An 18148-nucleotide genomic window follows, 5' to 3' on the forward strand; every position below is an offset into this window, starting at 1 on the left:
GCAGAAAGCATGCTCCATTTCAGCCTCTGCATTCATTCTCGCTCTTGACAAAATGTCAAACCACAAAACAAAACGAAAAACGTGCGCGTTACGTAGCAGTGAGAACTAACAGGTTAATTTCGAGTTTTGATTGTAGGCTACGGGCAGGCGCTGCTGCACGATCAAAAAAAAGCTACAGAAATATTTAACTTAATCAAAATTAAGTGTTGCATTTCTTTAAGTAGCCTAACTTAATACAACATGTTTCCTGACGATATATGGCCAGTGTTGTTTTAATGTTTGGATATTAATTGGATAGGCATAGGCCTAATGTTTGATAAAGTAAGACAGCTGCCAATGACTATACACCCTGACCACCCACCTCTCTCTCTCTTTCTCTCTCTCTCGCTCTCTCTCTCAACATATGATCTTAGCTTATTTATAAGCCTTTTCCCTTGGTGAACTAATATCCCTTATTTCTCTGTGTTGTGTTTTGATGTCAACACCTGGGAACAGGTTGCAGTGGTAGCCTATATCTGCAACATTCAGCCTTGTAAACCTACAAAATTAATGCAGGCAGGTAAATGCAAAAAAAGATATTAATTACAAAGTATATATATAATTTGTTTTCATATAATTATTATTATTTTTTTCAAATTTTCTTTCAATTTTTTTTGTGCGAAATCGTGGGGCATATCGAACCGTGGGTCAATATCGTGATACAAACCGAATCGTGGGTTGGGTGTATCGTTACAGCCTTACATACTAGGTATCGACAGTATAGACATCAGTATACAGTTGATCACAGTCAGCAGCACGTCATCTTTATCAGTGCATATTGGCTAGCTAGGCTGGCCTTGGTTAGCATCAGGTGGATGAATGAACCCCCGGCCTACTGAATCATTGACCCCCGCACACACACAGAGGCCTTTCAGTAACCTGACTCCCTCCCCATTGCTGGCTTGCTGGCAGCTGCCTCATTATTGACTTGACTTACAGTGTGCCTGTTAACCGGGTGAAAGTCATAGGCCAGGATTTAACTCGGTGGTTCTCAACCTTTTTTTGAACAATACGCCCATGGCCTCATCACAAGCCTCCCGACGCCCCCTTGACCTCATTATAAGTCTGACAACGCGCCCCAGTATGAAAAATTAAATGGACTAACTTAATGCCCCCCAATGGCAACTAAGCATTGCCCCCTCTCCTTCTGACGCCTCCCTCTAGAGCAGTGTTTCTCAAACGTTTTCAGGCCAAGGACCACATAGTCCCCCCAAAAATGTTCAAGGACCACCTGTTAACTGAATTGACAGTTGACGGGTGCTAATTTGACACTGCTAATTTCGATGCAGATCACATAACTTTTATTCACATTTACAAGTCTGTCTTATTGTGGTGAAAATGAGACTTCAGCTATAGCATTGCAATACTGTTACAAATATAGCCTACTGCTAGCTTGTCTTGGAAAAATAGAAATCCCCTCGTGGACCACCTGAGCTCTGTCGCGGACCACTAGTAGTCCCCGGACCACACGTTGAGGATCACTGCTCTAGAGCTACCCAACGCCCCCTGGGGGGGCTGTACCACCCCTGTTGAGAAACAGTAATTTAACTGTTCCAAGCCTGAGGTGCCATTGGAAAAGGAGGTGAGAGAGGGGACGCAGTTGTACTGTTTTGTGGAAGGCAGTTTGTGTTAAGACAGATGGTTGCATTCAGCATTCAGGAGTTTTCTTCTTTGATATGGCAGAATATGCTCACTACACTGTAGGGATGCACCGATACCACTTCATTGAATAAGCTTACCGATACAAGTACGAGTACATTAATGTGCGTACTTGCCGATACAGAATACCGATACCTTCTACCACCAAAATACAATGAAAATAAATGCATGGCCTTGTTTTTTTCCACCTGTGATATTTTTTATTGTGCATTTCCATGTAGATTTAAATGTTAGTAAATGTATGAGGTGGCACTTTTTTCCATGCTACTTTCAAGTCCACAGAACGTGACAAGATTTTGTTTTGTGTAATAGCAGTATCGTTCGTGGTATCGCGGTAAGTGCTTGACGAGTACGAGTATAATGAGCAGTATCGGGGTGCATCCCTACTACACTGTGTGAAAAACGATGGTGTTGTTGATGTGTTGCGCTTAGACAGACATCTTGCAATTGCAATACTCTTGAAGCAAAGGAGGACTGAGAAAATTGCAACACATTGACTGATGAGAGACTGCAATCAAAGAAAGATTGCCACAGAGAGAGACAAAGAGACGGAGAGACAGAGACAGACAGAGAGAGATAAAACTTGATTAAAAACTCATTTAGTGGAAATACAGCAGGAGGGCATCAGGGATCGTCACCACACCAGTAGCCTATGGGTGTGGAGACTGGGCAGTCATGGGTAAGCGGTTAGAGCATCAGACTTGTAGCCCAGAGGTTGCCAGTTTGACTCCCGACCCGCCAGGTTGGTGGGGAGAGTAGGGAGTAATCAACCAGTGCTCTCCTCCATCCTCCTCCATGACTGAGGTACCCTGAGCATGGCACCGTCCCGCCGCACTGCTCCCTTGGGGCGCCATTGGGGGCTGCCCCCTTTCACGGGTGAAGCATAAATGCAATTTGGTTGTGTGCAGTGTGCAGTGATCACTTAGTGTGCTGTGGAGTGCTGTGTCAATGACAAAGGGAGTTGGGGATTCCCAGTTGGGCTTCCACTTCACTAGGGATGCACCGATACCACTTTTTTGAAAACCGATACAAGTACGAGTACATTAATGTGTGTACTTGCCGATACCGAGTACCAATACCGATACCTTTTACCACCAAAATACAATGAAAATAAATGCATGGCCTTGTTTTTTTCCACCTGTGATATTTTTATTGTCCATTTCCATGTAGATTTAAATGTTAGTAAATGTATGAGGTGGCACTTTTTTCCATGCTGATTTCAAGTCCACAGAATATGACAAGATTTTGCATTGTTTTGAGTAATAGTAGTACTCATAGCTGGTATCGGCAAGTGCTTGACGAGTACAAGTACGAGTATTATGAGCAGTATCGGGAGGTGCATCCCTACACTTCACGGCTTTCACTTCAGATCAGCCCATCCCTGCATTAGGGCATCAAGGATCATCAGCAGCCTATGGAGAGTGGATGGATGTAGAGACTCAGGAGTTGGAGTGGAGAGAGGGGGTGGTATGGGTGGGGGATTGAAATCTGGTTTAGTGGTAGACTCAGGAGTTGGAGTGGAGATGGGGGGGGTATGGGTAATGGCAGGCAGGGAAAGCAGATCACCAGATCACTCTGTAGGGTGGGAGACTGGAGACTGGAGGGGGGGGATGAAGTGTCGGGGGTGCAAAGAGGATCAGCTGTAGCCAGATGCTGTGTGGGTGGGGGTAGGGGGTGTTGTCTGGTGTAAGGCCATCTGTGTTTGGACTGGAGTGTAGTAGGCTGTTATGTGTTTGCATAGGTACCTACCAGTGTGTGTCAGAGAGAGGGGAGGTGATTTGATTGTGTGTGTGTGTGTGTGTGTGTGAACAGTGATGGTTGGTACTGGTAGTGGTGGTTTCGTGTGTGTGTGTGTGTGTGTGTGAGACGAGCGTGTGTGTGTGTGTGTTGGTTAAGTGTGTGATGCATTTGATCGTGTGAGTCTTTGTGGTCCTGTGCCAACTCATGCTATCAGTGCAGTGTGTTTGTGAGCCGATCGGCATGTGCTTGGCGTTTGCGTCATCGTGACTGGCTTGTGTTCTCCGTTTGCGTTCTGATGATAAGTGACATCCTGTTTGAAGAGGGTTTCGGGTGGGGGATGGGCGAGGGCCAGCAGAGCTTTACATCGTGGAGTGCCGTTACTGTAAATCTGTTGCTTCAGTAGGCCTACACAGATGAGTGCCATTAATGATACTCATACTTTAGCATTACATTACACTTACATTATATTGCACTTAGGTGACGCTTTCATTTATTCAAAGCGACCTACAACTATTATTTTTCAGGGTATTGGTTACAGTCCCTGGAGCAGTGTGGGGTTAGGTGCCTTGCTCAAGGGCACTTCTGCCATGGATGGAGATATAGGGAGAGGTCAGGGGGATTCGAACCTGCAACCCCTAGATTGAAAGACCAACTCTCTAACCACTAGGCCACGGCTGCCCCGCTTAGCTGATGCCTTTATCCAAAGGAACTTACTATACAGGGGTATTGATTACAGTCCCTGGAGCAGTGTGTGACTGAAAATGGTTTTCATAAACTTACACCTCCTTTATCTTGTGACAAAGGCAAATCGTGTCTCCAGTGTTGCAGATCATTGTCATGTGAAATTTGCAGTAACTTACTGCCAGTAGCTACAGTAAAACATCCAACCTAATATCCATTTTTCTCAGTTTCATTGTTGGCATAGTGAAGTTACTGCACTTTGCCATCTGGGTCAATTTGGTTGTTGTGTAATAAATGTCCTTTTTTTTTCTTATCAGACAGAGGTGGCAACCCTAGCCAAGATGAGAGCCGTACTCTTGCTTTCAGTGTTCAGAGTTCATGTGCTGCTGACTGGCTGGCTGCCACACATGGAGGATTATCTCGGCGGCATAACGTTAGCCTGGGGGGACTTAGCTTAGCAAGTCAGTCAGATCGGCTGAATGAATGAATGAATGAACTGACTTTAATCCCAAAAGAAAGAGTTTTAACTGTTGACTTTAATCCCACTTGGCGATACAGAGGGGATTGTTATTGTTGGCCTACTGTAACGGTTATCAGGGTCCTACTGTACTGATAAGCTTATAGCCTGGGCTAAAAGCCGACTGTTGACTCCGTCAAACAGTCTGGCAAAAGCCATGAGGAATCCGTCTCCGTGGACGATGGGAGATGGTCTGATCTTACTCTATTATTTAAACTAGACTGCCTGTGCAGTCGCCTTCGACTGCTTAGAGTATATCCCCGAAACGCGACGCTTCCAGTCCCCCATCATTCCTACCACTCCCGTCCACCATTTCGTAAACGTATGTGATACATACAGACGTGACATGACGTGCATAGGCTTAAGACCAAACGACTATTGTGAAAATGAAGCAAAAAACGGGGCAAATGGTAATACTGTTTTAATGGTTCAGTGGATATACCACATTAGGTACAGTGTAATAACCAGTGTAACAATATTTAATACAATGTAATACCATTGCAACACCGCCATTTTTTTTACTTACATCATGTGTTTGTGCGTAAGTGGTATTACATGGTATTGCATATTGTTACACTGGTATTACACTATATTACATGGTATTGCATACTGTTACACTCGTTATTCCACTGTACCTGATATTGCATATTGTTACACTGGTATTACACTAGTATTACATGGTATTAAATATTGTTACATTGGTTATTACACTGTACCTAATATGGTAGATTCACTGAAATGGTGAACCATTAAAATAAGGTGTTACCGGGCAAATCAATCCACCCAGTCAGAAGTTATGGGCCAAATGAAAATTCCGCCATTTTGAAAGTGTTGTCTTCCAAACTCGAATCAGTTCATGAACCTACCCTACAGCATTCACACACAAAATCTGGGACAAATCCATCCACCCGGTCAGTAGTTATGGGCCAAAGAATAATTCGGCCATCTTGAATTCAGCCATCTTGAAAGTGTTGACCTCCAAACTCGAATCAGTTCATGAACCTACCCTAGAGCATTCACACACCAAATCTGGGACAAATCCATCCACCCGGTCAGAAGTTATGGACCAAACAAAAATTCGGCCATCTTGAATTCAGCCATCTTGAAAGTGTTGACCTCCCAACTCGAAGCAGTTCATGAACCTACCCTAGAGCATTCACACACCAAATCTGGGACAAATCCATCCACCCGGTCAGAAGTAATAGACCAAACAAAAATTCGGCCATCTTGAATTCAGCCATCTTGAAAGTGTTGACCTCCAAACTCGAATCAGTTCATGAACCTGCCCTAGAGCATTCACCCAAAAAATCTGGGACAAATCCAAACATCCGTCCAAAAGTTATCTCGTTAACACGAAAGACCTTACGCAGCGGCGGACGCGGACGCGGACGCGGCGGCGGCGCACGCAAAACCATTACATCCCCGACGCTCCGCGTTTCGGGGATATAAATAATTAATTGGAGTTCCAAACTGAAATTAAACCCATATTGTGCTTTATTAGCACGACTCGTCGCAAAAGCATACAAATAACAAAACGAAAGTGTGAATATAGTTACCTTAACCAATCAGTAACGGAGCTCGCGGGTGAGTTCTACGTCACCACTCTCAACTGTTTGCTGATTGGCTAAACACTGAGAGAACCGAGCTCGAGGCTTTTGCCAGACGATGTGCGGAGCCAAAATCTTTGGGTGGAGTGCATGGATGGCGTCGCCAGGCTAGTACTGATATTGCCTACTGTGTGTGGACACCACCTAGTGTTATAATGGTCAGACTAGTTATTATTACATTACATTGCATTTGGCAGACGCTTTATAACCAAAACGACAGGACTTAAGGACATAAATCATAGCCAACATCAGTTATTGTGGGTCTGCTTTGAAACATTTTCATGGAGCCATTATAGTGTTGTGGTGTGTGGTATAATGTTATGGTGTCAAGTAGACAAACTTTCATGTTATTGTAGGCCTAATGTCATGTTGTTTTAATGTTGATGGTTGAGGGACAGTTGCAACAGGGAATGTGTGTGTCCCCCCCCGTCAGAGAGCTAGAGTGACTATGCTCACTATGCAGTAACTTACTGTATGTGTGTGGGAGACGTGACGCCTTGTTTTTTCGTAACATTGGTTAAAAACCAACAAAACTGTTATTTTTCCTTTAAAAAACAAATGTCAATGAAAGAAGATGTGGTACATTATGTTTCATATTAGTCTTAGATGAGAAGAAACATTTTTGTTAAGATTTATGTAAAGGTTTAAGTTATAGGTCAAATATCCTGCGGTGTGACTGTAACATTAATGAAACCTGGAATATAATATATATATAAATTAAACAACAACATTTTGAATAATGTATGAAGCATTTGGCATGATTGCATAAATATTAACTTTATATTAAGATATGTGAAAAAAATCTCAAGACAGTAATATTAACTACAAGTTCAATTTTGTAACACAAATTGCGTCCTGTGGGGTGACATGTATGTCAATGTTTGTGAATGGGCAGCTGCAAGGCCAACTACAAGGGTCTTAAAGACTGGCTCCTAACCAGTCAGTACCTCAGTTATTGGAGAGTGCTGTGGAAGTTTAAGGTGACTCTTAACCTCTTAATATGTCTTCATATTGCAATCTTTGTCACGCAATGCTTAGGTTCATTTTATGGTGTCCTGTGGTGTGACTGCTCTTATAGGAGGAAAAACGTTTTTATATAAATGAAAACACATGTTAAGATTAAACACAATATCATTATCAAGTTAGCATGAGCTCAGATGTCAGTCATGTATACAAAAGGATTAAAATGGCCATAATGCAGTGAATTCCCTGTGGTTTGTCTCCAAATTCCTGCGGTGTGACATGCCTATGTAATGTGTTGATGCAGGACACATTTTCCCAAAAATGGCAAAAATAAGGCGAAATTCCACGGACCACTAAGTGCTTTATTTTTTTCTATTTTTTTCAGGAATTGGAAAAACTTTTTTTTTTTTGGCGTTACGCCCTTAAACGTCAACCACCCATGCGTAGTGGGATGCCCCATCTGTATACAGTATGACTATGCTCTAGCTTGTATCTGATATGAGAAAAAAAACGCTAGATATTGCAACCTTCCCCTGTTGCAAAGTTCTGTCCATGGGTGTCCCTACACTGCGCACATGAAGTTACATTGGTTGGGGAATGAGGGCAGTGTGAGGATAGGAGACTATGTGAACTCTGGAGCCAGAGCAAAGGGTAGGTTTTCAAGTGGTGGTGGTGGTGGTGGTGGTGGTGGTGGTGGTAGTGCTTTTGGTATTTCGTAACAAACCAAAGTTTCAGAATAGAATATAAACGTGGCCGTGAAGGCTAACATGGTTGAGCAATTTGCCTGTGACTGATCACTTCAATAAACTATTTTGCCCCTACAAGTGCAGACTATGGCAACATTGAAACAGAAGAAGGTCTTCAAAGCCTTGGTAATAGGTTGGATATTGTACTTACTGCAACTTTGTCATCAGCAGCAATCTCTTTAAAACAGGACACATTTTGGATGCTTAAGGCTTTGTCACAAGATAAAGGAGGTGTAATTTAGTAAAGACTAAGGATGCAAATTTCGATTAATTCATTGATCATTAGTTGATAACCTAATCGATCGACTTACGATTAATTGATAAGCGGCGTTTTCCCCCCGATATCTCAATGTTTCTCCAAAAAAACCTACTAAATCTAAACATTTTAATTAAATATTGAGATAAAATACCACATTTAAATTAATTTTATTTCAATTCTTTAATCCAAAGGTGATTTAAGCTTAAATATTCCCACTATTCACACCCCTCTTCACACACACTCTTCACAAACCCATTTCACCTGGGATTCTTGTCAGTTGAATAGTCGATTAATTGCGATTAATGTTTTTAATCGATTAATGCGTTGATCGATTGAAGTCAATTAATTGATTAATCGTTTGCATCCCTAGTAAAGACTGATTTTGGTCTCAATTGTGACAAAATATGTAACTTAGTTACTACTGCAGTAACTGCACTTTGACTTTGTAGGACAGTATTTCTGACTGACGATTAGAAAATGAGTAGTATGGGAACACTGGACTTCTGTGAGTTCTTATTGAGACTGATTGAAGTCCATTCTCTCATGGTGAACCAAGTTTTCCCCCAGCACTTTATTGCTAAAGCGGCCACCTTGACAAGAAACACAGACCACCTTGACTAGGTCCCATGAAAAGATATTTGATTATATTACGGCTACCACATCCAAGGAAGGCAGCAGGTTGCGCGCAAATTACCCATTACCGACACGCTGAGGTAGTGACGAACGATTATGTATCATATTTCATGTTTTGAATGTAATTTCTAGTTGCTTAGCCAGAAAATTATACTTTTAACGCCCCACCACCTTGACTAACAAAACATTCTGGGGGAAACACTGTGGTGAACACATCTGACCCTATGGTGACGGTGACGGTGTTTCCTCTTTCTGAAGACATGTAACCCTCGCCTATTTTTGTGCACAGGGTTCCCACTGGTGCTTGAATTCCTTGAAAATGCTTGAATTTTAATTAAGAGTTTTCAAGGTTGTGAAAATGCTTGAATTTTTGGTGAAGTGCTTGAAAATGCTTGAAATTTGTGTCAAGTCAAACTCAGTCTGCCGAATAATAGAAATAAATTGTTCAGGTACATAAAAAGGGAGGGAGTGAGATGTCAGATGGGATTTGCCATTCGACACCCTAAAATTGATTAGAATGCAGGAAATTGCATCTTAAAAACACAATTTTCTGGGGGAGAATCCCCACACCCCCTTCCCGCAACCTATTAAAGGAAAACTGAAAATTTGGTGCTTGAAGGTGCTTGAAAAGTGCTTGAATTTGTTCATGAAAAATGTGTGGGAGCCCTGTGTGCAGCGGTAATATTCAGTTTGCTGGTTCTAAAGGCCACCTTGTTTCTGCATCGGTTTCCATTTGTTTTGCCTGTGCATATGCAGTGTTTTTAAGTGTTAACTAGGCATGCAAGAGAGAGAGGGAGGGAGAGAGAGAGAGATGTGTTGACTGGTGTGCCTTGCATGTGCGTGACTGGCCAGCTTTTTGTTGTTGTGTTGTTAGGGCTGCACAGTTAATCGAAAATCGTGATAAAATCGTGAAATCGTGATCTCAATCGTGATTTAATCGTGGGGATTCGTGGCAATAGTGACCTACCTTTGAGAGCGTACTTGGAGCCAGTATATACTGGCAGGCTGGTGCTTCTGGCCAAAAATCTGTCATCTGTCAAGTTTCATGCTATTGCCTTTACATAATTATTACAATTCATTTTATTTTGCTCATCCCGTATATAATTCATTCTTGGTTATATTTAGTGTTATATTTTTCAAAAAAATCTGCAAAAAATCAGTAATCGTGATTAATAATCGTGATTACGATTTTGACCAAAATAATCGTGATTATGATTTTTTTCATAATGGTGCAGCCCTATGTGTTGTTGTGTGTTGCAGTGCTGTTTGATGGCCCAGGTGAGATGTGTTGTCTGGTGTGCCTTGCATGTGCGTGACCGGCTTTGTGTTGTTGTGTGTTGCAGTGCTGTTTGATGGCCCAGCAGGGTGGCGTGGTGGCCGGCTTAGAATGGGACAGAGCACCTCGGGACCCGAGTCCCCAGACCCTCCAGAGGTGAGCACAGCACGCACACAAAACAATCCCTACTATGAATACACTGTGTGCAGAATTATTAGGCAAACTTGTTTTGTGACCATACATCCCTCTGGAAGACTTCAAAATTGTTTATAGACTTTTCAGAAGTTTTTTTTCCCAGAAAAAAACAAAGTTGCGTAATAATTGTGCACACCGAATATTGGGTGTTGGGCTCCTTTGATCACATCCCATCTTATTATACAACTAGACTGCCTGTGCAGTCGCCTTCGACTGCTTAAGGTATATCCCCGAAACGCGACGCTTCCAGTCCCCCATCATTTCTACCACTCCCGTCCACCATTTCGTAAACGTATATGATACATACAGACGTGACATGACGTGCATAGGCTTAAAACCAAACGACTATTGTGAAAATGAAGCAAAAATGGGGCAAATGGTAATACTGTTTTAATGGTTCAGTGGATATACCACATTAGGTACAGTGTAATAACCAGTGTAACAATATTTAATACAATGTAATACCAGTGTAACACCGCCATTTTTTTTAACTTACATCATGTGTTTGTGCGTAAGTGGTATTACATGGTATTGCATATTGTTACACTGGTATTACACTATATTACATGGTATTGCATACTGTTACACTCGTTATTCCACTGTACCTGATATTGCATATTGTTACACTGGTATTACACTAGTATTACATGGTATTAAATATTGTTACATTGGTTATTACACTGTACCTAATATGGTAGATTCACTGAAATGGTGAACCATTAAAATAAGGTGTTACCGGGCAAATCAATCCACCCAGTCAGAAGTTATGGGCCAAATGAAAATTCCGCCATTTTGAAAGTGTTGTCTTCCAAACTCGAATCAGTTCATGAACCTACCCTAGAGCATTCCCAAAATCTGGGACAAATCCATCCACCCGGTCAGTAGTTATGGGCCAAAGAATAATTCGGCCATCTTGAATTCAGCCATCTTGAAAGTGTTGACCTCCCAACTCTAATCAGTTCATGAACCTACCCTAGAGCATTCACACACCAAAATCTGGGACAAATCCATCCACCCGGTCAGAAGTTATGGACCAAACAAAAATTCGTCCATCTTGAATTCAGCCATCTTGAAAGTGTTGACCTCCCAACTCGAAGCAGTTCATGAACCTACCCTAGAGCATTCACACACCAAATCTGGGACAAATCCATCCACCCGGTCAGAAGTTATGGACCAAACTAAAATTCGGCCATCTTGAATTCAGCCATCTTGAAAGTGTTGACCTCCCAACTCGAAACAGTTCATGAACCTACCCTAGAGCATTCACACACCAAATCTGGGACAAATCCATCCACCCGGTCAGAAGTTATGGACCAAACAAAAATTCGGCCATCTTGAATTCAGCCATCTTGAAAGTGTTGACCTCCAAACTCGAATCAGTTCATGAACCTGCCCTAGAGCATTCACCCAAAAAATCTGGGACAAATCCAAACAGCCGTTCAAAACTTATCGCGTTAACACGAAAGACCTTACGCGGCGGACGCGGTGGCGGACGCGGCGGCGGTGGCGGATGCGGCGGCGGACGCGGTGGCGGACGCGGCGCATGCAAAACCATTACATCCCCGACGCTCCGCGTTTCGGGGATATAAATATGCATGACATACAAGTAGTATGCTTAAATCTAATAGGTTTTCATGTTCATACAGGTTTTCTCAATATTCATTTTCATCCTCCCAAAATGTCCACACCTTCCACCCTATCCCTCTATCCCCCTGCCAGATGCGAACATAGTTCACAGAGAGTAGAGATACTTTTCATTTATTTCTGAATTTCCTCTCAATGAATGAATTAACTTCTCTGCTGTTTCTCACCATTACATTACACTACTTTAAAATCCAGTGCCGTTTCTCACCAAATGTGTATCCAACCCTATTTTCCATAACCCGACACACGCATACAGTCACTACCAAACCTTTCTGGATGAGGAATAGAGCATTCTGGGTAATATACTATACAATATATTACCCAAAATTCTCTCTTCCTCATCCATCTCACTGGCTTCTGTCCCACTCTTGTCAACGCCGCCGCCTGCCGCCCATTACAGTGCTGTGTCTTCCTACTCACCCTTACAGCTTTCTAATGGCTTAGCTACACTGGCCTTGTCCTCAATGCCCTCAGTACCCCCCCCCTTCTCCTTCGCTCTTCGTTTAAATCTGTCTTTGTTTCTCGCTCACTCGCTCTTACTCTCTCTCTCCTTTGTCAATTTCTATCTCTGTCTTTTGTTGTTTCCATTTCTCTCTCTCTCTCTCTCTCTCTCTCTCTCTCTCTCTCTCTCTCTCTCTCTTCTCTTTCTCTCTCTCTCTCTCTCTTTCTCTCTCTCTCTCTCTTTCTCTCTCTCTCTCTCTCTCTCTCTCTCTCTCTCTCTCTCTCATACTCCACCCACCACAGTGCATTGACTGCCTGCTAGCTGCTGCTGCTGCTGCTGCTGCTGCTGCTGTTGTTGTTGTGTGCTCCTAAATCATTCAGAAAAAAGAACATGTTGCATGTTTTACATTCGTCTAACTGTCTTCTTGTTGTCATTATATCATTATTATGTCAGCTGTTTACTATTCGGCTTGAATGCTAAAAATGATGACATGATAATATTGTTTACTGTAATATTATTATACTGCTTACTTGTAAGCTAACCCTCAACCCACCTTCACTAAGAAATGTCATGTATTGACATGCCAGCTGTGTTTGGCGAGGGGTTGACCCTGGGCCCCCCAGCTGAAATAGTGTAGTGCATGTAGAGGTGCACCGAAAATTCGGCCGCAGAAAATATTCGGCCGAAAACGCAAAAAAAGACACTTTCGGTTTTCGGCCGAAAGCCAATTGAGTGGCCGAATCGGAGGCTGAATAGAAAATGAATTGAAAATGGTCATTAATTATACTAATTTCAGTTCTACTCTAACATTTGAAGACTTCAAATACACATTTATTTTCTTTCAAAAACATGTATAAACATTTATTGTAAGCCGTAGATTTAAGCAATATTTTTAAAATAGTGAAAAACCTAACTTTTGATAACTTTTAACTGAACTGTAAAATTCGGTTTCGGTTTCGATATTCGGCCAAGTGATACATTATTATTCTGTTTCGGTTTCGGCCACAAATTTTCATTTCGGTGCACCTTTAAGTGCAGGGGTTCTCAAACTGGGGCTCGGGACCCCCAGGGGGGCCGTGGACATATTGCAGGGGGGTTGCAGACAGATTGGACTTTTTAATAGAAATGTGGAAAACACAGGTAAATAGTTAACTCCATACATTAGTTTGTTTAGTAACAGGACTCACAACAAGCCTTACCGCAGAGATACACCAGCGGCGAACTGAGCGAGTCGAGCGACGGAAGTAATTGACTTTGTATTGAGTCGAGAGACAAAAGCGATTCTGGAGACTAGAGCGATTTGCGAGACGAGCGCGACAATTTGAAGTTGAAATCTTTTCAACTTTTTATGACGCGGTTCGGCGACAAGCCGCGACAGCCAATGACTGTATAGAGGTCAGTGACCACAGCCAATGGGAATGCTTGAATGCTTTGCCTTCTGCCTGTACGGACATACTCTAGTCTCCTCAGTCTCTCGTATCGCTTGCTGCTACACTCTGTCGCTTGAGTCGCGTCGCCGCTGGTGTATCTCTGCGGTTACTTTTAATGGACAAATAATGTTTGGTGTTTGGAGTATTGGGGGCGGGGTATTCAGGTGTAAATGTAAAAGGGGGTCTCCAAGAAAAAGTTTGTGAACCAGTGTAGTGTAGCCTGCCTGGTGTGGTGAGGTGAGGTGACACACTTTTCTGCCCTTTCCTCCACTCTGCAATGCATGGCAGACGCAGAAGCTAGCCATAAACATGCTCATCCAGGGTTGGACTGGCCATCTGGCATAGCGGGCATTTCCCGGTGGGCCCCGCACCCTCGTGGGCCCCTATTTTCAGAAATGCAAAAAAAAAAATGTATATATATGTTTTTTTTTTTTTACATTTCTGAAAATAGGGGCCCACAAGGGTGCGGGGTCCACCAGTGAGACAGTTCTGCGTCACTAATTACGAGGGGGGCCCTTTAAGCCAAAAGTGCCTGGGACCTATTTCTCCCCCAGGCCAGTCAGCCCTGTGCTTATCTCCTGGACCTCGAGGCGTTCGATCTGCTGCCTTTTGTTTCTGTCGAGGGCTGAGGTTAAGCTGCTGTGCTCTATCCAGTCCCTTCTTTTCTTTCTTTTTTTCTTTTCACTTTCTCTTTCTCTCTCGGTCTCACTAATCTTTATTCTATCTCTCTTTATCCATCTTTCCATCTCTCTCTAGTCAGTCTCTTCACTATGGCTTTTGCTCTCCCTTTCTCTCGCCACCACCTCTCTCTCTCCCCCTCTACCTCTCTCTCTCTCTCTCTCCCTGCCCCCCTCTCTCCCTCCCTCTCTCTCTCCCCCTCTACCTCTCTCTCTTTCTCTCTCCCTGCCCCCCTCTCTCCCTCCCTCTCTCTCTCTCTCTCATTGACACACCATGGCTTTTGCTCTCCCTTTCTCTCGCCACCACCTCTCTCTCTCCCCCTGTACCTCTCTCTTTCTCGCTCTCCCTTCCTCTCGCTCTCTCTCCCTCCCTCTCGCTCCCTCCCTCTCTCTCTCATTGACACACCATGGCTCCTCCTGATTGCATAGCTCAGGGGTTCCCAACCTTTTCCAACTTGGAGCCCACTCGAAATTGTTACAAATGTTCGGGGCCCACCTCTGACCCGATTATGAATAAAACTCACATAAATCAGCAGCAACGCACACCAAAATGTGGTTATAATTTTCAGAATATTATTTCAAGTATACCTGGTATACCTTCAGGGCCCACCAGTGGGCCCCGGCCCATAGGTTGAAAATCACTGGCATAGGCCTTCCTTCCACCTTTGTCTTTGTGTGTTTTCTTGTCTGACAACAATAGCCTGACTAGACTGGGTTTGAAGTCGAGCCTGAGCAGGCTCAATCTGTTGCTCTGTTTGCCGCATCCTAACCAGGGGTGCGTTTCTCAACAGCATCGTTGCTAACCGAGTTAGCAACTTACTTGGTTGCAATGCAATTTCCCATTGGAAACCTAGTAAGTTGCTAACTGGTTAGCAACGACGCTTTCGAGAGACGGGCCCCAGGTTGCATCACATCTCATCAATGTCTCAGGATCAACATGCACACACACACACACACACACACACACACACACACACACACACACACATATACTACGTCTTTTGCTCTCCTGTCCCTTCTAACCGTATTTTAATAGGCAATTAATCAAAAGAATGTTCAGGTTTGAATTTTGATAGGCTGTAAAGTGGAGAAAGAAAGTTACCCTAAAGTGAAAATCTATTTGCTATTCCGCAACCCTCAAATGCCACTGATTCGTTTTAGTGTCTCTGCAAAGTTTACTCTCCGTTTCCTATGTTTACCACGGGGGACTGCAGCACTGCACTTTCCAGCTCTTGGGGTGACCAGGGCACACAAACAAAGTGAGGGAAAAGGACATTTGTTTAGACTCTCCCTCCACCACAAGACTAAACCTTTGACTTATTGTAGGGCTGCACGATTATGGAAAAAATCATAATCACGATTATTTTGGTCAAAATCATAACCACGATTATTAATCACGATTATTGATTTTTTGCAGATTTTTTTGAAAATTATAACAAAATGAAATATAACTTGCCCAACACTGTTGAAATCCAGGCTTACAATACATGGTAGGCTTATTGATGAATAACCTTGACAGGTTATGAGGAGGCCAAGGGGGCGTTTGGGCAAAAAAGAAAGGGCATAGAAGGACTCATCTGTTGACCGCCTGTTGGACTTGTTTGAGCTGGAAGCCCAACATTTGCAAAAATAAACAATTGAATGATTGGAATAGTTTAAAAACTGGACCATGAATCTATAATCCATGACAGTTTAACATTATTGATGAAATTATGGACATAAATCAACTTTTTTACCATCAACTATTCTAATAAAGTGGCCTGGAGCTGTATGTGTCTCCAGGACACAATGGGTTAAAGTCTGAGAGAGAAAAAAAATGTCCTTTTCAATTGTTCTGTGCTTCTTCTTCCCCTGATGGCATGGCCTTTCTCATACACGCCTGATTCAGAACAGATGTGATGCCCTGTATGCACGCACGCACGCACGCACACACACATGCACACATGCACACACGCACACCCGCACGCATGCAGGAATGCGGTTTACATCATACTAGAGTTCTTTCTTTCCTCCCTGCTTTCCTCTCTGACTATTTTTCTCTTGTGAATTTAGTCTTTCATACCATCACACACACACACACACACACTCACACGTGCGCGCACACACACTCACACGTGCGCGCACACACACACACACACACACTCACACGTGCGCGCACACACACACACACACACACACACACACACACACACACACACACACACACACACACACACACACACACACACACACACACACACACCTTCTCTATATACATTTCTTTCCCTCTCTCCTTTTTTTTGCAAAAATGTCCAAAATGTGTAGGCTGCATTAAATTTGTCTTTAAATTCAAACAACAAACAATTCTATTTATCTACCTGTCTGTCTAGATAGATAAAAAGCCCCTGTCTCCTTTCTTTCTCTGTCTCTGCTTTCCTTCACTTTCTCCACTTTGAATTTCTTTCACAATATCTTGGTTTTTATCTCTCCATCCCTCACTCCATCCCTCTCTCCTTCTTCTCTGTGTGCCCCCTCTCTCTCAGCAGGAAGGCTTTAGCAACATCAAGACCTTTGTGGAGGATCAACTACAGACCAGCATGGTCAGTACCTTACCTCTCTCTCTCTCTCTCTGTCTCTCTCTCTCTCTCTCTCTCTCTCTCTCTCTCTTTCTCTCTTTCTCTCTGTGTTTCTCTGTGTGAGAATGAGAGCACGTGTGCCAGGGTTCCCACGGGTTCTTAGAGCTCCATATCAAGTTCTAAAGAGCCTTCTGAAGCTTAACCAAGCAGCCTGACCCATAGGGAGTACTGTAGTGTAGTGCTACATGTAGTATACTCTGTGGAGCGTAGAATAGCATTGGGCTACAGGCCTATAAACACAGCCCATTTACCATACATGGATGAATGCAGTTTTTATTTGCAGAGATTCAGTTACTTCAAAGTTTGAAATGCAGTTAATATTTCACCACTACTATCATACCTGGAGGGGTCTAGTCCCATTAAATCCCTGGCGACAGCTTTGCTTTACTTGGACAAACTTGTAACACCAGCATGGACCGCGGAAACGGCCGGGCCAGGGGGGCCGTGGCCCGGGTAACTTTTTGAAAAATAAATGAATGAAGGCCTTTAAAAAAATCCAAGTCAAAACCCGTGGACAATATCAAACTTAAATACAACCCATACTGTAATAATGTAATAAAGCGTTACCCTAAACCAATATTTCTTTAACCAATAATATTTCACATGCGTAAATGTTGCAAAATCTGGAGTTCTAATCTAAGCAACAGCGCAGCACTGAAAACCGCGCGGAAGAAGTAGGCTAGCCTAGAGGTTGAGTAGGCTAAGCCATAGTTTCGCCAAACCGTCCAAAACGGTGTTCATCATTTCGCTGAGCAGACAGCGACGCAAAGAAGCCAGGTTGCCGGTGGAACGTATAGCAAGCGTTGCCACTCATTCATCTGAAAGCGCGGATAGGCTCGCATGTGCTTCACCGACTTCGATCAGCAGAGAATGGTGCTTCAGTGCTACCTGCAGCGGGCCGCAGGAATGTAGAGCACACACGAAAGTTTAGCAAAAGCTCTGCTTATTTTTTTTTATTGACAATCACCGCTGCCAAGTACAGTGTCACCGCCCATAAAAAAGAACACACAGCAAGGAATACTGTC

At 43.2% G+C, this 18148-nt stretch overlaps 1 protein-coding gene across 8 annotated transcripts in view; it reads left to right on the plus strand.

Annotated features, from left to right (window-relative positions):
- The window catches only part of pnpla6 (patatin-like phospholipase domain containing 6), a 109685-nt gene that overhangs the window by 3952 nt on the left and 87585 nt on the right, over positions 1-18148 (plus strand). For 7 of the 8 annotated variants that reach the window (XR_010034419.1, XM_063195855.1, XM_063195849.1 and 4 more), the window contains 2 exons: positions 10188-10276; positions 17031-17087. Coding sequence is in view for 7 of the 8 variants with exons in the window: in XM_063195831.1 (XP_063051901.1) it covers positions 10188-10276; positions 17031-17087 (146 nt within the window). In the remaining variant the exon portion in view is untranslated. The remainder of the gene's footprint in view (positions 1-10187; positions 10277-17030; positions 17088-18148) is intronic. The other variant, XM_063195838.1, reaches the window with a different exon arrangement.

This window comes from Engraulis encrasicolus, chromosome 1, assembly GCF_034702125.1.
Source record: "Engraulis encrasicolus isolate BLACKSEA-1 chromosome 1, IST_EnEncr_1.0, whole genome shotgun sequence".
Taxonomy (NCBI): domain Eukaryota; kingdom Metazoa; phylum Chordata; class Actinopteri; order Clupeiformes; family Engraulidae; genus Engraulis; species Engraulis encrasicolus.